The 21,864-nt window shown below is 53.1% G+C and overlaps 1 protein-coding gene and 1 long non-coding RNA gene across 15 annotated transcripts in view; one reads left to right on the forward strand and one right to left on the reverse strand.

The window, feature by feature from the left end:
* The window catches only part of Speg (striated muscle enriched protein kinase), a 57,430-nt gene extending 36,538 nt beyond the window's left edge, over positions 1-20,892 (forward strand). For 12 of the 13 annotated variants that reach the window (XM_039083887.2, XM_063267412.1, XM_039083888.2 and 9 more), the window contains 24 exons: positions 61-236; positions 3,448-3,560; positions 4,126-4,294; positions 4,445-4,541; positions 4,660-4,860; positions 6,172-6,229; positions 6,772-6,849; positions 6,936-7,114; positions 7,536-7,562; positions 8,001-8,153; positions 8,717-8,759; positions 9,763-9,831; positions 10,032-11,991; positions 12,299-12,430; positions 15,363-15,479; positions 15,642-15,809; positions 15,924-16,046; positions 16,235-16,402; positions 16,519-17,098; positions 17,525-17,764; positions 17,851-18,074; positions 18,886-18,961; positions 19,240-19,389; positions 19,657-20,892. In XM_039083887.2, the coding sequence (XP_038939815.1) occupies positions 61-236; positions 3,448-3,560; positions 4,126-4,294; positions 4,445-4,541; positions 4,660-4,860; positions 6,172-6,229; positions 6,772-6,849; positions 6,936-7,114; positions 7,536-7,562; positions 8,001-8,153; positions 8,717-8,759; positions 9,763-9,831; positions 10,032-11,991; positions 12,299-12,430; positions 15,363-15,479; positions 15,642-15,809; positions 15,924-16,046; positions 16,235-16,402; positions 16,519-17,098; positions 17,525-17,764; positions 17,851-18,074; positions 18,886-18,961; positions 19,240-19,389; positions 19,657-19,849 (5,494 nt within the window). In that variant the 3' untranslated portion in view covers positions 19,850-20,892. The remainder of the gene's footprint in view (positions 1-60; positions 237-3,447; positions 3,561-4,125; positions 4,295-4,444; positions 4,542-4,659; positions 4,861-6,171; positions 6,230-6,771; positions 6,850-6,935; positions 7,115-7,535; positions 7,563-8,000; positions 8,154-8,716; positions 8,760-9,762; positions 9,832-10,031; positions 11,992-12,298; positions 12,431-15,362; positions 15,480-15,641; positions 15,810-15,923; positions 16,047-16,234; positions 16,403-16,518; positions 17,099-17,524; positions 17,765-17,850; positions 18,075-18,885; positions 18,962-19,239; positions 19,390-19,656) is intronic. The other variant, NM_001108802.2, reaches the window with a different exon arrangement.
* Positions 175-19,657, reverse strand: LOC120094713 (uncharacterized). 2 transcript variants are annotated; one of them, XR_005489222.2, is made up of 4 exons: positions 19,428-19,657; positions 4,676-4,865; positions 4,118-4,591; positions 175-311 (listed from the first exon to the last, which is right to left on the reverse strand). It is a non-coding gene; the product is annotated as an uncharacterized LOC120094713 (long non-coding RNA). The 2 variants fall into 2 exon arrangements; XR_005489221.2 differs by having other exon boundaries at positions 183-316.
* Positions 20,893-21,864: the final 972 nt, after the last annotated feature.

The raw sequence follows: 21,864 nt of genomic DNA on the forward strand, positions 1-21,864 counted from the left end.
TTACCTGGGATCATCCAGCCCCAACCCCGCCTGGCAAGGCCATCCTCATGTCTTCCTTAGCTGCCGGGGAGCCCTCCTGGAGCCGCGCACGGGTGTGTATGAACTGAGTCAGCCAGATGACGACCAATATTGCCTTCGGATCTGCCGGGTGAGCCGACGAGACCTGGGACCCCTTACTTGCAGTGCCCGAAACCGCCATGGCACAAAGGCCTGCTCGATCACCCTAGAGCTGGCAGGTAAGTGACAATCTCTTCATCCCTTTGAGGCATGTTGCATGCTGGAGATTCTATCCCATGTCCTTCCACTCAGGCCTGTCCTTCGAGTAACAATGCCAGTATTAGTGATAATAGAAGAAATAATAGTACTATTTATTGATCATGTACGGCAACATAGCAACATGTTCTAGCACTGCACTCAGGGATGAAGGCAGGATGATTGAGGCAGCCTGGGCTACAAGTGAAGGAGGTCTAGTTGAGACAGGGTTTCTCTGGGCATGTCTGGCTGTCCTGGAACTCACTTTGTAGAGCAGGCTGGCCCCAAACTTACAGAGATCTGCCTGTCTCTGCCTCCCAAGCTCTGGGATTAAAGATGTGTGCCACCACTGCCCAGCAAGGTCTAGACTTTAAAAAAAGAAAACCTGGAATGTAACTTACTGTAGAGTCTTTGTCCAGCACGAGGCCCTAGGTTGGATCCCTAGCACTGACACACACACACACACACATATACACACACACACACCTACATACACAACATTGTGTACAATGTCATATATAGTATTTAGAATCTCATAAGTGCCAAGGTCACTGTGAAGTACTTCACATACCTCATTTAATGCCTCAACCATATAAGACGGGACTAGTTGTCATTCCCATTTTGCAGACGAAGAAACACGGTCAAAGTGTTAAGTAGCCTGGCCCAACACAGACTCTAAGTACAAGAGCTAGGTTCAGGGACTGGAGAGATGGTTCAGCAGTTAAGAGCACTGACTGCTCTTCCAGAGGTCCTGAGTTCAAATCCCAGCAACCACATGGTGGCTCACTCACAACCATCTGTAATGGGATCCGATGCCCTCTTCTGGTGTGTCTGAAGACAGCAACAGTGTACTCATATAAAATAAATAGATCTTTTTTTTTTTAAAAAAAGAGCTAGGTTCAAATCCCCATACCAGACACTGCAAAGCTCTGAGTACTATTAGTTTGTGTACTAAAACAGACAAGGAAACAGTGTCTCAGCAAAAACAGTATGAAAGGAAAAGCTGATTAAAAAGCAAATGTCCAGGCTAGAGAGATGGCTCAGCGGTTAAGAGCACTGAGTGCTCTTCCAGAGGTCCTGAGTTCAAATCCCAGGAACCACATGGTGGCTCACAACCATCTGTAACGTGATATGATGCCCTCTTCTGATGTATCATGAAGACAGCTACAGTGTACTTATATAGAATAAATAAATCTTTAAAAAAAAAAAGCCCTCAAGCACAGCCTGTTGCCTGTGCTCAGCTCCAAGGCTCCCAGTTGCCCTTTAGCACAGCCATTTTGACATCACCACCGTCACCATAAGCCTGTGGAGGTCCAGAACCGAAGTTTCTGCCCCCCTCCCTTTTTCTCCTTTAAAGTCAGAGCTTCTGGGGCTATAGCATGCATTAAATGGCCACCGTTTTGTGTTTGGACTGCTAATTAACTCCAGCATCGGTAACCACCACTTAAAACTTCAGATCCACCTGAACTGAATATTGTTACCTGCTGAGTGGATACAATTCCAGCCAAAAGCAAACCAAGTGACATTTTAGTTAGCACAGACAATCTATGGGCAAATGGACATTTTCAGTAGCTTTAAAAAAAAAAATCATTGAAGCTCGCTTAAAAACCTCCAGAGTTTTGACCTTGACAAATTGCTTCCTCTCTCAGCAGACAGGGAACTGTGTTCCTAGAGGGAAGCAGCAGCCATATGGGGGATGAGGAGGAGCTGGGGTCCTCCTGGGCCTGTGTTGATGGGGTTTCTATCTTAGGAGTGTTTTTCTCTTGTCTAGTTCCTATCCTGCATTGCTAACTCAGTCACAGGCTGGAGAGATGGCTCTTCAGAAGGGGCATGTGACTTGCTCTTCCAGAGGTCTTGAGTTCAATTTCCAGTAACCACTTGGTGGCTCACAACCATCTGTAATGGAATCCAATGCCCTCTTCTTGTGTGTCTGAAGAGACAGTATATTCACACGCATATAATAAATAAATAAATAAATAAATAAATAAATAAATAAATAAATGTAAAAAATTTCATTAAAAAAAGAGAAAACGTTTCTACTTTAAAAAAAATTACTTAGTCACCACCCTATCCACAGACAAGTATTTGCTAGACTTGTCCACCCTTTCAGGGCTCTTGGCAGGCCTGGGAGCCCTGCATCCTAGCCTGAGATGGAGGTGATGGAGAAAGACTATCTTAACCACTCAGAGCCAAAGGGACCTGGGTCTTATAGCAGATACCCCCTTCTGCAATGCCCTGCTTCACCATGAGCCAGGCTGGGTAGGAAGAAAGGCAGCCCCTTCTCTTGACTGCCACATAACAGCCTCTTCCCTAGCCCCGTAATAGCCTCTTCTGTTGTCTATATAAAGCCAGGCAGGTCCCTGTGGTGTGGCAATCTATACCCAGCCGCTCTACGTTTTCCCTTTGGGGCTTGATTACTTTTATTCCTCCGGGGTCCTGGAGATGCACTCAGAACACAGGGCCTGGGAATCACAGTCTTCACAAGGCACAGTGCAAAGTGAGTGTAACTCTGCCGTGAGAACCAGAGGCTGCTTTGCAGGGAAGGATGTGGCTGTGGTTTGCCGGAGAAGCAGAGAGTTTACTCCTAGACTGTCCAGTTAATATTTGGGCGGTGCTTTTCTCGTTCGACTTGCCACTTCCCAGAAGGTAGAAGGCTTCCTAGACAATTTAACTAAAAATCAGAGAGAAGCTTCAAGATAGAGGCTGTGCCCTTCAGGAGCTGCATTCTAGGTCACAGCCCCAGCTTCTCCTGCAGGGGCTAAAGGCAGGCAGTCTGAGGCCGCCAGGTAGGGTGTTGAGAAGAGCAGTCACCCACAGGGGGCAGCTCTGAGCCACACTGCACCTGCCTCGTGGTCACTGCAGAAAGGAAGGGCTGGATAGCCAGACCAGAGAGATAGGACATTCAGATTTCTTTTGTGTGTGAAAATATCCTAATTTTGAAGCCATCAAATGAATCCTAAGTGTCACACAAAGCAGACTGTACTTCAGAGTACTGTGCCTCAGAGCCTGGAAAAGGACCTTGTTAGGATTTGCAGTGAGAGCCAAGCCAGGAACTCTGGTGTCCTCAGTCAGGTGAAGGGGAAGTTGGGAAGGCAGGGCCTGGTATTCTCACCATCCAGTTGCTGACAAGGATGGGGCTTGAGAAGCAGGCCCATGTGATGACATCTGGTCCCCTCCTGTCCCTGTTTGTTGCAGAGGCACCTCGGTTTGAGTCTATCATGGAAGATGTGGAGGTGGGGCCTGGAGAAACCGCTCGCTTTGCTGTGGTGGTTGAGGGGAAACCACTGCCGGACATCATGTGGTACAAGGTCAGTGGGTAATGCAGGCTGCGGTAGCTTGCAGAGAGCAGGTGGGTTGTGGAGTCCTGGAAGGCCTTCGAAGTGTCTGGGCAGAGGTGTGGTTAGGAGGGGGTGGTTGGACTCTGGGGGCTAACTGAAGGGTTAGGGGTCTTGTTTGTTTGTTTGGTTTGCTTTGGTTTGGTTTTTTTTGTTTGTTTGTTTGTTTGTTTTGTTTTGTTTTGTTTTTTCCAAGACAAAGTTTCTCTGTGTAGCCCTGGCTGTCTTGGAACTTGGAACTCGCTCTGTAGATGAGGCTGGACTCAAACTTAGAGATCTGCCTGCCTCTGTCTCCTGAGTGAGTGCTGGGATTAAAGGTGTGTGCCACTATCACCTGGCGTGAGTTAGGGGCTCTTAACAAGAGATCATGGAGCAGATGATTCTGGTCCCTGGGGTCAGAGGAACTGAGTAGAGACAGTGCTAGGCAGGCTCTTGGCCTTCAGGTCCTGATGAGAGAGGCTGTCAGGTGTGGAGGAATAGCTAGGCTCAGGTGACAGCAAAGCCAGACCCAGACCACAAGGGACACCCACCTCTGCAGGATGAGGTGCTGCTGGCCGAGAGCAATCATGTGAGCTTCGTGTACGAAGAGAACGAGTGCTCCCTGGTGGTGCTCAGTGCAGGAAGCCAGGATGGAGGCGTCTATACCTGTACGGCCCGGAACCTGGCAGGCGAAGTCTCCTGCAAGGCAGAGCTGTCTGTGCACTCAGGTGGGTTAGTGTTTTGGGGAGAAGAGACAGGCAGCATCTTGCCCTGTGCCAGCATTCTGGCCTGTGCCCTTTGAATCTTCCCACATTGCCCCTCTCTGCCCTTGTCTCTTACCTGTCCTCCCAACATGGGGACATCTATCTCCTCCCTAGCTCAGACAGCCATGGAGGTCGAAGGGGTCGGAGAGGATGAGGAGCACCGAGGAAGAAGACTTAGCGACTACTATGACATCCACCAAGAGATCGGCAGGTGTGGGGCCAGGAAGAACTGGCTTCAAGGACCAGAAGGGGATGCTGGGTCTGAGGGCGGGGAAGGACGGAGGGTCAGTGCTGTAGTGACAGCACTTGTCATCTTCCGTGTCTTCCAGAGGTGCCTTCTCCTACCTGCGGCGGGTAGTGGAGCGGAGCTCTGGCCTGGAGTTTGCAGCCAAGTTCATCCCTAGTCAGGCCAAGCCTAAAGCATCAGCGAGACGCGAGGCCCGGTTGCTGGCCCGACTCCAGCATGACTGTGTGCTCTACTTCCACGAAGCCTTCGAAAGGCGCAGGGGACTTGTCATAGTCACCGAGCTGTATCCTGGGTCGAGATGGGGGTGAAAGACTGTTCTTTGTAAAGGCGAATTTGGAGTGCATTTTACCCTTTGCAAAGTGGTCCTTTGAGCTAGGGCCCTAACCGGGATGGGGGTCCAGCTCACTTAGCACACTCAGAGCCCGGGGTTCAGTTTACAGCACTGCATAAAAATGCGTGTGGAGACACGTGCCTCTGATCCCATTACAGGGGAGGTAGATCAGAAGCTTATGGTAATTCCTGTCAACATAACCTGAGTCCAGGCTATGCCAAACCCTTAAAAAAAAAGGTAGGCCTGTTGACAATTGGAATGAAAACTGTTTCTAGATCTTTTGTCTTAAAAACAACAACAACGACAACAACAAAATTTTATGTTTATACCATATTTGTAGTATATGCCTTTAATTCCAGGAGATAGTGACAAGTGGATCTCTGTGAGTTCAAGGCCAGCCTAGTCTACAAAGAGTTCTTGGGCGGGTAGGGGCTACATAAGAAACCTTGTCTTAGAAAAAAAAAGAAGCTTAAGTTTATACAGCATTTAGTGTGTGTCTGGCAATGCTGTGTGGGTTTCATAATCAGTACACACTCAGCCCTCATGTATATCCTCCTGATAGAACTTTATCCTTGTTTTATGGTTGATGAACGAGGCATGAAGAGGTTAACTAGTGTAGTCTAAGGTCCAACAGCTAGCAAGCACTGTATTCCATCACGGGGTGTAGTACACTGCATCTGCACATCTGACAAGACCCTGCTCCAGATGAGATCCCAGACTTTGCTCTATTTACCAGGACTCTCTTCGTAAAGCCACTCCCTTCTCTTGTACACTGAGCTCGCAATGCTGGCATTTGGCTTGATCTCCCTGGTGCAGGGTGACTCTGACCTGCACACCAGCTCACAGTCTCTGCATTGTTAAAGTCCAGACCTCAGCAAAATGACAGATAATTTCATTATGAGGACCTCTGGGTTACTCTCAAATATCACCAAGACGTTTCCGACTTTAGTCAATAAGATTCTACTATAATTCAAGCCCTAGAAAACGCTTCATAAGCCTGGAGAGGCTTTGTCGCCTGCAGTTCACTCCTTGAGGAAATCTAGGCTCAGAATGGGTGAGGGACTTGCCTTAGAGTCCAGGTTCAAGCAGGTCTCCTTATCCAACTGCCAGGAAAGTGGATCACAGTATCTGACCTGTCTGACCATGTCAAACGTGCTCTGTGGGGAACGAGGGCCCTAGGAGCTCTGAGCGTGGGTCGGATTCAGTCCTGGGGCTGAGCAGGGCAGTTAGTGCTTGACCCTTCCTCCTTGACCTATGACGCAGCTGCACAGAAGAGCTTCTAGAGCGCATGGCCAGGAAGCCCACCGTGTGTGAGTCTGAGGTGAGGGCAGTGGGTGGAAGGGGCGAGGTTGTGTACCATCTGTCACCTGTGTGAACGCTAAGAATGCTGGGTGGGTCTTTTACAAGCCATTTGTGCCCACAAGGAAGCCAGGGTTGGCAGTGGAGAACACAGCTACACAGACCGCACAATTCCCTACTCCACAAGACAAGACTTGAACCGTCCTCTGTGAACAGCAGCCGACACATTCCTAACTCCATTGCTGCCCAGTCTCCCTAACATTCTATGGAAACTGCCTAGACTTTGACCTCACCTTATGGCGTACAAGCTATAGACTGCACAGCTCTATTAGTATAATATAAATCCCTATTCTCTGTACATGTACTGTGCACAACTCGTGCAACGGCACATGGTAACCCTGAGTCTTAGCATCCTTCATCCGGTGTGGAGAGCCACGGATGAAGCTTTCATGAACCGTCTGAAGGCCAGAGCTTGGGCATGGCCTGACCTCTTGCCACATCTCTGGTGCTGACCAAGCAAAGTGTTCCCCACCTCCACGGACTCTGGCCTCCCTGTTTCCACAGACTCGGACTTATATGCGCCAAGTGCTAGAGGGGATAGGCTATCTGCATCAGAGCCATGTGCTGCACCTGGATGTCAAGGTGAGTAGGCGTGTGGCAAGCATGTGGGAGGTGGGGTGACCATAAAGGGTGTCCTTCTTTAATCAGCTCCCGTGCCTTGGTTACAGCCGGAGAACCTGCTGGTGTGGGATGGTGCCGGGGGTGAGGAGCAGGTGCGCATCTGTGACTTCGGGAACGCCCAGGAACTCACTCCGGGAGAACCCCAGTACTGCCAGTTTGGCACGCCAGAGTTTGTTGCGCCTGAGATTGTCAACCAGAGCCCTGTGTCTGGAGTCACTGACATCTGGTAATGCTGTCACACTGGCCACGCCGGGCTTGCTCACTGACTGACTGGGAAGAGCTTCTGGCTTCCTCTTCTGGCAGTCAGTGGACAGCATTGCTCCTAAGGTCTCCCTTCCTCCCAAGTAATTCCCAGCTTCTACCTTTCAGGGCTAACCCAGTCCTTTTGGGCTTCGGCTCCCAGCATCCCTGGGGCCGGGCCTCCCCACGTAAGACTGGTATACGCTTATTGGTCTTCAGAATTCTGGGCTTCCTCAGCCAACCCTGCCACAGCCCCTGACTTTGGGTTGAGTCCCTACCAGAAGTAGACACACTCCTATGCAGTATTCCCAGGGAGGACTCACCCTTTTCAGAATGGTGGTGGAGGGAGCTACCCATTTCTACCTGGAATAGGCTGGCCTCTCACACATATTTCTGGTTTCCCACAGGCCCGTGGGCGTCGTTGCCTTCCTCTGGTAAGGACTACACTGCGGTCTCCTGATTGGCCCACCCCTAACACATTCAGGGTCCACATCCCTCTCCCTTCTCTTCTACACTTAAGGGGTTTCACATGCATCAGTGTGGTTACCCCGGTTGGCATGTTGCAGCTCCGTAAGAGGTGGGCACACTGGATCCAAAGGCCAGTGCGGGTTTAACATCTTGGCAGGGAACAAGGTGATCCTAGAAAGTCCAGAGCATGGTAATCAGCTCCCTAGGCACTGCTGCCTCTCTGCCTATCCAAGGACCTCTAGTGGGGGCAGGACCAGACTGTGAAAACTCTGGCTTCCTGTCCTTCCTGCCTCTGGTGTCCCACAACCTTGGGTCTCCACTTGTTCCTGACCCTCTACCACAGGCATTGTACTTCACCTCAAGGCCCTGCCTACCTCTTACCATAGCCCACTCTGCCCCTGCAGTTTGACGGGTATCTCCCCATTTGTTGGAGAGAACGACCGGACAACACTCATGAATATCCGAAATTACAACGTGGCATTTGAAGAGACTACGTTCCTGAGTCTGAGCAGGGAGGCCCGGGGCTTCCTTATCAAAGTGCTGGTGCAGGATCGACTGTGAGTACAAGAGCCCTTAACTGCAGAGAGCCCCTCAAACCACCTGCTTACTCCTACCAAACCCCTGCCCTTAAGTCTACAACCTCTGGCTCTTTTTTTTTTTAATTCAAAGATTTGTTTTTATTGATTGATGGATTGATTTTTTTCAAGAGAGTTTCTCTGTGTAGCTCTGGCTATCCTGGAACTCGCTCTGTAGACCAGGCTGGCTCGAACTCACAGAGATCCATCTTCCCCTGCCTTGGAAGTACTGGGATGAAAGGCATGTGCCACCACTGCCTAGCTAATTTTTATCATTTTTCATTATGTGTTCATGTGTGTCTGCACATGAGAGTGTTGTGTGCACACGAGTGATGGTGTCTGTGGAGGCCAGTGGCATCAGAACCCTGGGAGATGGATTTACAGACACCTGTAATCTACCTGAACTGTCCTTTGGAAGAGCACCATTTGCTTCTAACCACTGAGCCATCTCTCTAGCGTCAAATCCCTAGTCCTTAAGAGGTCCCACTTTCTCAACCATTCACAAATGAATGAATGATAAATTATTCCTTCTTATTCCTTCACAGGAGACCTACTGCAGAAGAGACTCTGGAACATCCTTGGTTCAAAGTGAGTCTAGTCCTACCAGCTCCATTTACTGAGCATTGTGCATGTTAACTATGATATTTTATAAATGTGTGACCTATTAGGCTCACAGTAGATCTATAAAGGATTGTAATATTATTCCCATTTTGTTGATAAAGAAACTGAGGCCCAAGCCAATGATCAAGTTGGAGTAGCACAGATTCTAAGAATAAGCCTGGACTCTTTTTCCTATCCTTGGGGAGAGGGTCCTCTTCAGGGTTCCTACTGGTGCACAAGACCAGTCCTGGCCTAATTACCTCCATTTTGTGTGGCCATCTCTGTCCTGGGTTGGTTCTACACACTGGTGACCGGGTGGCCTGGCTCACTCACTTATGAACGTCATGTGAAGGGTTCTTATCATTTTTATGCCTCAGCATCCTGGGACACAGTGGCAGGCACCGGTGAGGAGGAGGTCAGCAAATGAGGTTAGAGAAGGCATCTAAATCCTTTGCCATTGGATGACGCCATATAGCTCAGTGGCAGACTGCTTGCCTAGCATGTTCAAGCCCAGAGCATAACGCACATCATCCTACAAAACAAAGGGCTTGTCATTGAACACTGTGCTGGGTCAGCCAAAGACAAGCCATTCTGCTAGCAACTCTTGGAGGGTTTCCTTCCATGGATCAGAAACAAGTAGGGTCGGAGTGAGCCTGGGTGGGCTGCCTCAGGCACTGTCTATAAGTCTGGACCACCCCGACCTCCATTGTCCAGGATGCTGGTGATACACAGAGACAGAAGGGAGCTGGGGACTACCAGAATATCCAGTATACCAGGGAAAACCACCCTCTGGCACTGCCTTTTACCTGCCTCTCCTCCTGTAGTCAAAGAATTTGTCTCAGGGGTAGCTCTAGCCTGACAGACAGTTGGTGAGGACAAGACCCTCAGGAGTCAGTACTTCCTGTTCCAAGCTCCACAGTGGACTTTGTCTCTCACAAAGATCTGGGTTGACAGAGTACTGTCCCTCAGGCCCTCTTTCCTGGGTTTGCAGACAGAAGCAAAGGGTGCAGAGGTGAGCACAGACCACCTGAAGCTCTTTCTGTCACGGAGGAGGTGGCAGGTGAGTTTGTCCCGGCCCCGCCTCTGTCCTTTTCACGCTGATTTCCTCCTCCAATATTCCTTTTCAATGGTGAAACCCCTCCCCCCATTCCTGCCTGAACTACCCTCCCCTCGCCATATCTTTCTCCAGAGTTGAAAGGGGCCTGGGAACCAGTTAAGCCTCTGGGCCTTTCTGGTCTAACTGTAAAACCTTGTTTGCAGCGCTCTCAAATCAGCTACAAGTGCCACCTGGTGCTGCGACCCATTCCGGAACTGCTACGGGCACCCCCGGAGCGGGTGTGGGTGGCCATGCCTAGAAGACAACCCCCGAGTGGGGGACTTTCATCCTCTTCAGACTCAGAAGAGGAAGAATTGGAGGAACTTCCCTCAGTACCCCGCCCCCTGCAGCCTGAGTTCTCAGGTTCTCGGGTATCCCTCACCGACATCCCCACCGAAGATGAGGCTCTGGGGACCCCGGAAGCTGGGGCTGCCACCCCCATGGACTGGCAAGAGCAGGGAAGGGCTCCCTCTAAGGACCAGGAGGCCCCCAGCCCTGAGGCACTCCCCTCTCCAGGCCAGGAGTCCCCTGATGGGCCTAGCCCCAGGCGGCCAGAACTCCGTAGGGGCAGCTCTGCTGAGAGCGCCCTGCCCCGGGTCGGGTCGCGGGAGCCGGGCCGGAGCCTGCACAAAGCAGCATCGGTGGAGCTGCCGCAGCGCAGGAGCCCCAGCCCGGGTGCCACTCGCCTGACTCGGGGAGGCCTGGGTGAGGGCGAGTATGCCCAGAGGCTGCAGGCCCTGCGTCAGCGGCTGCTGAGGGGAGGCCCGGAGGATGGCAAGGTCAGCGGTCTCAGGGGACCCCTGCTGGAGAGCCTGGGGGGCCGAGCACGGGATCCCAGGATGGCGCGGGCTGCCTCCAGTGAGGCTGCACCCCACCACCAGCCCCCTCCCGAGTCCCGCGGCCTGCAAAAGAGCAGCAGCTTCTCTCAGGGTGAGGCAGAGCCCCGGGGTCGGCACCGCCGAGCGGGGGCACCCCTCGAAATCCCCGTAGCTAGGCTTGGGGCCCGTAGGCTGCAGGAGTCTCCCTCCTTATCTGCCCTTAGTGAGACCCAGCCACCGAGTCCTGCGTTGCCCAGCGCCCCCAAACCCAGTATCACCAAGTCTCCGGAACCTTCCGCTGCCACATCCAGAGACTCTCCCCAGCCCCCAGCACCTCAGCCTGTCCCAGAAAAGATCCCAGAGCCCAAACCAGAACCAGTCCGAGCTGCCAAACCAGCACAACCCCCTTTGGCTCTGCAAATGCCAGCGCAGTCTCTCACCCCCTATGCCCAGATCATGCAGTCGCTCCAGCTGTCCAGTCCCACCCTGTCCCCACAGGTGCCTCCATCAGAGCCCAAGCCCCACGCGGCTGTGTTTGCCAGGGTGGCTTCTCCGCCGCCCGGAGCCTCTGAGAAGCGCGTGCCTTCGGCCAGAATTCCCCCAGTGCTAGCCGAGAAAGTCCGAGTCCCCACGGTGCCCCCCAGGCCAGGCAGCAGCCTCAGCGGTAGCATCGAGAACCTCGAGTCAGAGGCCGTGTTCGAGGCTAAGTTTAAGCGTAGCCGCGAATCGCCACTGTCGCGGGGCCTGAGGCTACTAAGCCGCTCGCGCTCAGAGGAGCGCGGTCCCTTCCGTGGGGCGGAGGACGATGGCATATACCGGCCCAGCCCGGCGGGAACGCCGCTAGAGCTGGTGCGACGGCCGGAGCGCTCGCGCTCGGTGCAGGACCTCAGGGTAGCCGGAGAGCCAGGCCTTGTGCGTCGCCTTTCGCTGTCCCTGTCGCAGAAGCTGCGGCGGACACCGCCCGGGCAGCGACACCCTGCGTGGGAGTCCCGCAGTGGAGATGGAGAGAGCTCCGAGGGCGGCAGCTCAGCTCGGGGTTCCCCGGTGCTGGCGGTGCGCAGGAGACTCAGCTCCACGCTGGAGCGTCTGTCCAGCCGTTTGCAGCGCAGCGGCAGCAGCGAGGACTCCGGGGGCGCCTCGGGTCGCAGCACGCCGCTGTTTGGACGGCTACGCAGGGCTACTTCCGAAGGGGAGAGCCTGCGACGCCTCGGTGTTCCGCACAATCAGCTGGCTTCGCAGACTGGTGCCACCACACCGTCCGCTGAGTCTCTGGGCTCAGAGGCCAGCGGCACATCGGGTTCCTCAGGTAAGGAGGGACTAGCTGAGTAATGGGAGTGGTGTGCTAGAAAGAGGCTCTGAAAGGAGAAGGGAGCTCCAGAAGCCGGAAGGGTGATGCTAGCAGGGGCAGATAGAGAGGAAGAAGGTGGGGAGGCAGAGGCTAGGAAGAGGAGGGACACGGTTTTTTGCTTGTTTTGGTTTGGGGGTTTTTGTTTGTTTGTTTTTGTTTTTGTGTTTTGTTTTGTTTTTGTTTTTCTAGTTTGAGAGCTACAGGAATGTGTGGGTGCTTGGGTGGCAATGGCTACACAAGAGCTCATGAGTCTGGGTGTGTACAGCTCCAGGGGAAAGCCGAAGCCGGCACCGGTGGGGCCTTTCCAGGCTGCGCAAGGACAAGGGCTTATCGCAGCCAAACCTCTCCGCCAGTGTCCAAGAGGACTTGGGTCACCAGTATGTGCCCAGTGAGTCAGGTAAGAGGCCCTAGGTTGCTCTCAGGGCTGGGTGAAAACAGACCACCATGAGGACCTCGGGCCGCCATGGAAGAGGCCTCGAGTTAGGAAAACAACGATGATAATTACAGTAGCAGCTGCCATCAATTAGCGAAGGCAAGTGTCCTATTAAGCATGTCACACACGCTGTCTTGTTTAACACCACAGCATTCTTTAGAAGGATGATCCTCCGCATCCTATTTTACCGTTGGGGAAATAGCTTAGTGAAGCGGTGCTTGTCCGAATCACAGGTCTAATAAGGGGAAGCAGCCAGAGTCTGGAAGCATCTCCAGACCACTCCACTGAGGCCTTTGTTTGGCTGGCCTCCTGTCTCTTGGAAGGTTTCTGCATCTGGGTGTAGTTTTAAAGCTGCCTCAAAAACCTGCTACTGTGCACCCAGAATCTCAAACAACGTGCATTCAAAGACACAACTTGTAACCCAGCTTGGACTGCACGGTCTGCTCTATACAACTCTGAACTTCTGGTGCCCAGCCCCACAACCCTCACGCACCCCCGTCCCCCCAACATCACCCCCAAGGCGTGTCTTCAGAGGAAGTGGCCGTCAGGCATTTTTTTTTTTTTTTTTTTTTTTTTTTTTTGGCTTGGGTAAAGGCCTGCAATATCCCACAGTCTGTTTCTTGTTCAAATGTCCTGGGGCTGCAGGGAAGGAGGTATTCCACCTGGTGTCCTCCTACCTGAAAAAGAAGCATTACTGAAGGCAGTCAGGCTTCTAGGCGAGCAGGATGTTTAGAAGGAAGCCATGAAGCAAGGGCGTGTGCATGATCTTTAGAAGCCACCAACTCTCTCCTGGCTCAGTTTTGGGTAGAATGGACCTAAACTTGCTTTTGCCTCAGCTGGGCTTGAGAGGACTGTTGTCAGGGTTGGGGGGCTGTATGACTTGTGGGAGGGGGTGGGGGACAAGCTGGCTGGAAGAGGGTGGGAAGGGGGATGGAAAGAGCATCCAGGAAGAAATGTGGGGGTTGCTAATCCCTTCCCACCTGGGGCCTCCATTTTTTCAGTGCAGCTGATTCTCTGCTGAGCAGTGCCCTCTGACCCCATTCTCTCTCACCCCACCCCCACAAAGGAGCCCCTCCCATGTCCTTTATCAATGGGGGCTGGCCCTGGTCTAATGACAGTAGGTCATCTTTTACCTCTTGTGCTGGCTTGTTCCCTCCCCCCTAGGACTTGGGGTAGCAACTGATGACAGTTCTCAGTACATGGAGGATAAGATTGAGCCCCCTTCTTGGGGAACAGTGGGGTACAGGTTGAAGAGACACATCGTTCATGTACTTCCGCTGAATTCCAGTTCCCTCCTAGGTCTACCATACTGCCTTCCTAGGGGTCTTTAGCTCTCTCTCCCCACGTGAAGAAGATATGCCCCCCCACGTGACCTAGACCAGGTTGGATTATTTTTTCTTAAGGAACAATCTGGGGACCACAAATTCAAATCACCACGCCTCTGAGGATCTGCAGCCCTGCAGAACTGGCACAAAACTCCAAGCCCCTTGCCTTGAGCAAGGTCACCAGCCAGGGTCCAGGCAGTTTTTTTGTTTTGCTAAAACAATCCCCTTTTCCAGGTTCAGCTCCTGTCTTCTCTGCTGGGCGTATTAAAGAGATCATAGTAACAACCTCGAGAAAAGCTAATGTTTTGGGAGCATTTCCTTCATGCCAGACACACACCAGGACTCTGTCTCCATCCATTCTCGCAGCAGACCCTCCTCACCCAAGCTTGATCCATCTCAGCCTCTCAATTCACAGATTGGAAATGCCGCTTCAGAAGGGGCGTGTGACTTGCTTAGAGTCCTGTAGTCTCTGTCTCTCTGGCTCTTTTTAGTGGTCTGAATGAGTATGCGGTAATGTCGGAGCCTCCCTCCCCTACACCCCAAGGAGACAAGAGACAGAAAGGCACGCTTCCAGGAGCTGCCCATAGGGGGCGCTGGTTGGCTTCAGCTCTCTTGAGACTGCACAGTCTTAATTTTTGTTTTTGAGACAGGGTTTCTCAGTGTAGCTCTGGCTGTCCTGGAACTCTCTATGTAAACCAGGCTAACCTCAAACTCAGAGATCCTCCTACCCCCAACTAAGTGCTGGAATTAAAGGTGTGCGCCATCGTGGACTGCAGTCTTTTTTTTTTTTTTTTTAAACGTTTATGTATTGTGTGGATGGCACGCCATGTGTGTGGAAGACAGAACAACTTTCAGGAGTCTATTTTTTTCCTTCCATCACGTGGATTTGTTGAGCGGAGCTCAGGTCTTGAGGCTTGGCGGCAGGTGCCCTTACTTGCTGAGCTGTCACGCCGGCTCTAAGACTGCACGTTCTGATCACAGAAGCTGCGCACAGCCCAGCCCAGCCCGTGTTAGCTCAGGCCACGCCCTCTTCCCCTTCTCATTTGCCCTGCAGTGGCCCAGAGGGAGTTTAAATTGCAGGGTCTTAACTGTTACCATTTTTCAAACTGTGTTTGTTTTTATTTTAACAAATGCGCATAGTGGGGCTGGGGATTTAGCTCAGTGGTAGAGCGCTTACCTAGGAAGCGCAAGGCCCTGGGTTCGGTCCCCAGCTCCGAAAAAAAAGAACCAAAAAAAAAAAAAAAAAAAAACAAATGCGCATAGAACACTTATTTAGTGCTGGTCTCAGCTCTGAGTGATTTGCAAACATGAGGTAAGCACCCCGCATCTTCAGTCATCAGTCAGGGAGGAGATGGTTCTGCACATGCTGAGGGCCTGGAGAAGGTGATGCCTAACACCAGAAAATCCTTAAAGGACCACTGGGCATGAGGTTCTACTCCCCTACACTTGGCAGGGAGGAGAGAACCATTCACTGTGCTCCCTACTGGGCCTGTCCTACCAGGCTCACTGGCATCTGTCTCTCCCTCAGCAGCAAGCAGCCAGGGCCCTGAGCTGTCTCTCTTCTCCTTCAGATTTCCCCCCAGTCTTCCACATCAAACTCAAGGACCAGGTGCTGTTGGAGGGGGAAGCAGCTACCCTGCTCTGCCTACCAGCAGCCTGCCCAACACCCCGCATCTCCTGGATGAAAGGTAAACGGATTGTATCTTCCATGGAGAGGGGAGGCGGTGACACACAGCAGCTCCTAGTAAAGGGCATGGGAGAGACTGGGCCACAGGAAGGCAGAAAAATAAAAGGTAAGTGAGGGAAACCTGGGTTTACTCTATGTTCCGTCTATGCCTTCTTGTCCCCAGATAAGCAGTCCCTGCGGTCAGAGCCCTCGGTGGTCATTGTGTCCTGCAAAGATGGTCGGCAGCTGCTGAGCATACCCCGGGCTAGCAAGCGGCATGCTGGGCTCTATGAGTGCTCAGCGACCAACGTCCTAGGCAGCATTACCAGCTCCTGTACTGTGGCAGTGGCCCGTGAGTTAGTGGGGGGTGGGGGGGAAGGGCCAATGTAACAGGGATGAGGAAGTGGGTTAGGGCTTGGTGAACCCGAAGTCAGCCGTCAGCCGGGGACTGTCCTTCTCCTTCCAGGCACCCCAGGAAAGCTGGCTCCTCCAGAGGTGCCCCAGACCTACTGTGACACGGCGCTGGTGCTGTGGAAGCCGGGAGACAGTCGGGCACCTTGCACGTATACTCTGGAGCGGCGGGTAGATGGTGAGGGCCAGGCGGGGATGAAGGGAAGGGGGAGGCAGCAAGTGGCAGAGCGAGGGTGGGGGTGGGGCTGCTTGGGAAGGCCAGTGTCCTCTCTAGATAGAGACATCTTCTCTGGCCTCTTTATGGATAGCACAGAGAGCTGGGGCCATCCATTCTGTGGCCTTAACCCTCTACTGTGCTGCCTGCAGGGGAATCCGTCTGGCACCCTGTGAGCTCAGGCATCCCCGACTGTTACTACAATGTGACTCAGCTGCCTGTTGGTGTGACTGTGAGGTTCCGGGTGGCCTGTTCCAATCGTGCTGGGCAGGGGCCCTTCAGCAACCCTTCTGAGAAGGTCTTCATCCGAGGCACTCAAGGTTGGCAGGAGGTGTAGGGTGGTAGTGTCGGCCGAACCCAGGGCCTCTCTATTCCTCGGAGCATCACAGCTTTGCTCCCAGAACACTCAGTAATGATTTTCTTTGTCTTCTCTTAGATTCTCCAGCTCAGTCAGCTGCTGCTCCCCGAGATGCCCCTGTTACCTCAGGGCCAACTAGGGCCCCACCGCCTGACTCTCCTACCTCACTGGTCCCTACCCCGCCTCTTGCTCCCCAAGTCTCCCAGGCATCCACACTCAGCCCTTCAACCTCCTCCATGTCTGCCAACCAGGCCTTGTCCTCTCTCAAGGCTGTGGGTCCACCACCCGCAACCCCTCCACGAAAGCACAGGGGGCTTCTGGCCACCCAGCAAGCAGAGCCATCCCCACCCAGTATCCTGGTCACCCCAAGTGAACACAAGTCTTTTGTCCCTGACACTGGAACCCTGACCCCAACCTCTAGTCCTCAAGGGGTCAAACCAGCACCTTCCTCAAGTTCCTTGTATATGGTGACTTCCTTCGTGTCTGCACCTCCAGACCCCCAGCCCCCAGCCCCTGAGCCCCCTCCCGAGCCCACCAAGGTGACTGTTCGAAGCCTCAGCCCAGCCAAGGAGGTGGTCAGCTCCCCAACACCTGAGAGCACCACTCTTCGACAGGGCCCTCCTCAGAAACCCTACACCTTCCTTGAGGAGAAGGCCAGGCAAGCAGGGACAGGGAGGGGAAGATGGGAGAGTGGATGGGACACAGGGAACAGGGATACGGTTTGGTCTCAGAGAGCAGAGCAGACGCCCTGGCTAGACCTGGAGGAGGATGCTAAGATGTGGGCCTTTAGGACCATCTGAGTTCAGCTACCTACTGCCCGAAGCTTGAGCCATGTGCTCTTCAGAACTGTGAGAGGAGGCACAGCCTTGTCACCATCACCCCTTTCACAGATGAGAAAACTGAGGTTATGTGCTCTCCCCAAGGTAGAGAGCCAGGAGAGCTCCAATCTTTGTTCATATCACTGAACTCTGAAGCCCATGCACAAGCCCACTGTGTTCTTGTTCTCATGGTCCCTGCTTCCCAGTTTAGCTCTCACACTGATAGTGTCTACCCTGAGTCTGTACTGTCCCTCTTTCTCACACAGGGGCCGCTTTGGCGTTGTGCGGTCATGCCGGGAGAATGCTACAGGCCGAACGTTCGTTGCTAAGATCGTGCCGTATGCTGCCGAGGGCAAGCGACGAGTGCTGCAGGAATATGAGGTGCTTCGGACACTGCACCACGAGAGGCTCATGTCCCTGCACGAGGCCTACATCACCCCTCGGTACCTTGTGCTTATCGCCGAGAGCTGTGGCAACCGGGAACTTCTCTGTGGGCTCAGCGACAGGTAGCTGGGTGTTCCTGGGGTGCAGGAGTCGAGGAGGCTGACTGGAAGATCACCTGATCTGCCTCTGGTGATACCCCGCCCCCCAGATTCCGGTATTCAGAAGATGATGTGGCCACCTATGTGGTGCAGCTGCTACAAGGCCTGGACTACCTCCATGGCCGCCATGTGCTGCACCTGGACATCAAGCCGGACAATCTACTCTTGGCCGCTGATAATGCCCTTAAGATTGTGGACTTCGGCAGTGCTCAGCCCTATAACCCTCAGGCCCTGAAGCCGCTTGGCCACCGCACAGGCACTCTAGAGTTCATGGGTAAGAGGACCAGCAGCCAGTCATGGTGGAGGGTTGGAGAATTGCCATAAGGGCATGCCAGGCTCCCCCCACCCTTCCCCCCCCCACATGTACCATTCATATACATTAACTGTTATGTAAATAATGAACAGTTCTTTCCATTGATCGTCACAATAGCCCCGGAGTTCGGCGTAATAGTGCTCCCGTTTTACAGATGAGGAAGGAGAAGCACCCTGACATTAAGTATTTGTCCAATTAGACAGTTACAAAGAACTGAAATGGGATTTGCAAAAGCTGGAAAGACGGGAGAATCAATTACAGCTGTATGGAGCAGGGGAAACCAGTTGTTTAGCTCCCTGCTAACTGATACTTATTACCCTGATTCCTTAGAGTTATTCTACAGGCCACACTGTAGCGATGAGACAATGGAGAGAGAACCAGGCAGGTGGAGTAAATCGCCCAAGGTCCCATAGTTAGAAGGGGCAGGCTTGGGATTCGAGCCAGCCAGGCTGATTTCGAAGGTTCTTCATCTCGGTGTTGGTCACACTCTGTGTGAATGAAGAGTACTACTTTGGAGCTGAACCAGGGAAGCTTGTGAAGTTGCACCTTGGGTCTTCTGGAATCTCCCATTATTCAGTGCCTGGGTGGCCCACATCACCCCCACTTTTGTCCTGCTGGCTTCTAAAAGGGCCTGCTGTTCTAATCGTGCTGTGGTAACTTGGCCATGGCCTTGCTTCTTAAGGCCCCAGAGCCCTCCCCCCAACCCAGCCTGCCTCTCCCTGTTCCCCTGCCACAGGGGATCTAGGTCAGCTTGACCTCTGTCTCTTGTCAGCTCCTGAGATGGTAAGGGGAGACCCCATCGGCTCTGCCACGGATATCTGGGGAGCGGGTGTGCTCACCTACATCATGTGAGTGGCCTGGGCCTGGTCCATCCGCATGCTTCCTCTGCCCTTGATTCCTCCCTCTACCTGCTCTGGATCTCAGCCCACTTCTGCACACCCCCTCATCCTTCCTGCCTGGGCTCCCCAGCACACAACCAATAGCAAAGTGGCACTGTCTTTGAATAGTGTGCCCCTCCCAGATGCCCTACACAAATGTCTCTTAGGCCTTTCAGCTGAACTTCCTTCTATGGTAGAGGCAACGAGAGGGGCATCTGATACGCCAACTCGCTTTTCTTCCACAACAGGCTTAGTGGGTACTCCCCATTCTATGAGCCAGATCCCCAGGAAACAGAGGCTCGGATTGTTGGGGGTCGCTTTGATGCCTTCCAGCTGTACCCTAACACCTCCCAGAGTGCCACCCTCTTCTTGAGAAAGGTCCTCTCAGTACATCCCTGGTGAGTACCCTACCTACCCACCCTCCAGTGTTACTCACCTCTGAATGCAGACCACCATGGTTTCACTTGGCCAACTCCTCCATATAGTGCAGCAGCAGCAGCAGCTGTCACACTGCCTGCCATTTAAAGCCCTAGGAAAGAGGATCCCTCCTATTGCAGAGCCTGGGAAACTGAGCTGCCCAGCATCAGAACAGGGAGGGTAAAGGGGACAACCTGCCTTCTCCAAGAGCTTCTTTCCTGGCTCATGATCCCTGGCTTGCCTGGCAGGAGCCGGCCCTCCCTGCAGGACTGCTTGGCCCACCCATGGCTGCAGGATGCCTACTTGATGAAGCTGCGCCGCCAGACACTCACCTTCACCACCAACCGGCTCAAGGAATTCCTGGGCGAGCAGCGTCGACGTCGGGCTGAGGCTGCTACCCGTCACAAGGTGCTGCTCCGCTCCTACCCTGGCAGCCCCTAGGTGGCATGGACCACAGCCCGGCCACGGGCTTCAACCTTGGGTTCTCACTCAACGCTGCCAAGGGACATTCCAGAACCCGTGCCGAGCTGGACGGGCGGGGGCTTCAGATACCAGCAGCGGCAACATCTGGCTGGGCTATTACCTCATGGACCTAAGAGGACAAGGCCCTGGGGCTTCAGCCGGATGTCACCCGGCCACAACCAGAGCAGGAGACCCACTGGCCAGGCTGGGCAAGGGTGAGAGCAGAAAGAGGCAAGGAAGGAGTTGGGACGTGAAGAAGGAAGGGAGTTGGGGAGTACAGGAAGGGAGGAGCTTGAGGAAGGTTCTGGGCTGGAGTTGGAGTGCTATATCTCAGGGAGAACCCAGAGGAGGACATGGCTAAAGAGGAAGCAGGGTCCTGTGATGTGGGAGTATGTTGGAGAGGAGGACAAGACAGGAGCCAGAGCAGAGACATGAGGGAGAGCAGACAGGTGGAAGGCAACAGGAGTGGGCTCAGGGGTGGCAGGGCAGGCCAGCGGCTGCATCTTCAGATAGAGCAAGGAGGGGCTGGAGAGATGGCTCAGTGGATAAGAGCACAGACTGCTCTTCCAGAGGTCCTGAGTTCAATTTACAACAACCACATGGTGGCTCATAACCATCTGTAATTAGATCTCATGCCCTCTTCTGGTGTGTCTGAAGAGAGCAACAGTGTACTCACATACAAAATAAATAAATTAATCAATTAAAATTAAAAAAGAAAAAGAAAAGAAAGAGCAAGGAGAAAGGCAAAGAGACATGTGCCTGAGGCCACTGCGGCTGGTCTCCTGTCCCAGCCGACGCAGTTCTGGGCATTCTACACTGGCCCAGGGCTGTTCTCACTGCTTCTCCATGGCCTTTGCCCTCCTTCCCGTTTGTATTTATTTATTTATTGCCTTTTGTGGAGTTTCCTTTCTATCCAATCCCTATTGCCTATGTTGTCCCGACCATCCCCTCAGCCATCCAGCCGTCTGTGCAGCTCTCTGTCTGTCTGTCACAAGGAAAATAAAAAACAGCAAGTGGCAGGACCTATGTGTGGTCTCTGGGATTGGGGGAGGAGGCAGTGGTGGTGGCAGCGATGGAGGAGGAGGAGGAGGAGGAGGAGGAGGAGGAGGAGGAGGAGGAAGAAGAGGAGGAGGGTGCTGGGTGGCTTGGAGTGAGTCCTGGGTGGAGCTTCACCCTCTCCAGGCAATGACAGTGTGTTCAGGGGTCTACCATCTATGCCACTGAGTACCTTGGGACCTTCCAATCCTTCCCTTGCCCCTCACCTCCTTGATTGGCTAGATGAAGGGGGACTGTAGTCGCTTTGCAGTTTCTAGGATGCTGGAAGACATACTGAATTCCCATAACCACCCTCTCTTTTGACCCCAGGGACCCACCTCTGCTCATATGCTCCCTCTTTGTAACTTGAAGAGTGCCAGGCTCTGGAATGGACCAGCCACATGGCAGGCCTGGCCCAGACTCCTTTACTCTTGTCCTTCCTCGGGACTAGGGAGAAATGGATTTCATCTCAGTAATTAGGTAAAAAGAAGCAGTGTGAAGAGCTGGAGAAGGAACTAGGAGGGGCCCTGGCCTCGGTGCTTGGGATTAAAACACAGATCTGAATGTCTGGAGCAGTTGGAGTGCCTATGTCCCGCATTTTCCTAGGGTTGAGGGGCACATCAGGCTAGACCTTCTAGTCTCCAAGAGTCACATCAGGCTAGACCTTCTTGTCTTCAAGGGGCACATCAGGCTAGACCTTCTTGACTCCAAGGCAAGTTAGGAGTCTGCTGGGCAAGGACTAGACATACATGCGGCACTGAAGGATGGTCACCAGGTCCCAGAAATAAGCATCCTGGATCTGAGGTAGAGGAAAGAAGGAGCCAGGTTTCCTGTGTTCTACCTTGAAGCTCTACTCTTGGCAAAATGGAAGGAACAAACTTCTGACTGTAAGCAGAGAGCTTTGGCACTGGTTTGAGGACCCCTTGACTCAAGCTTCTATAGCCATTCTGCCTTCCAGG

Source organism: Rattus norvegicus, chromosome 9, assembly GCF_036323735.1.
Source record: "Rattus norvegicus strain BN/NHsdMcwi chromosome 9, GRCr8, whole genome shotgun sequence".
Lineage (NCBI taxonomy): Eukaryota > Metazoa > Chordata > Mammalia > Rodentia > Muridae > Rattus > Rattus norvegicus.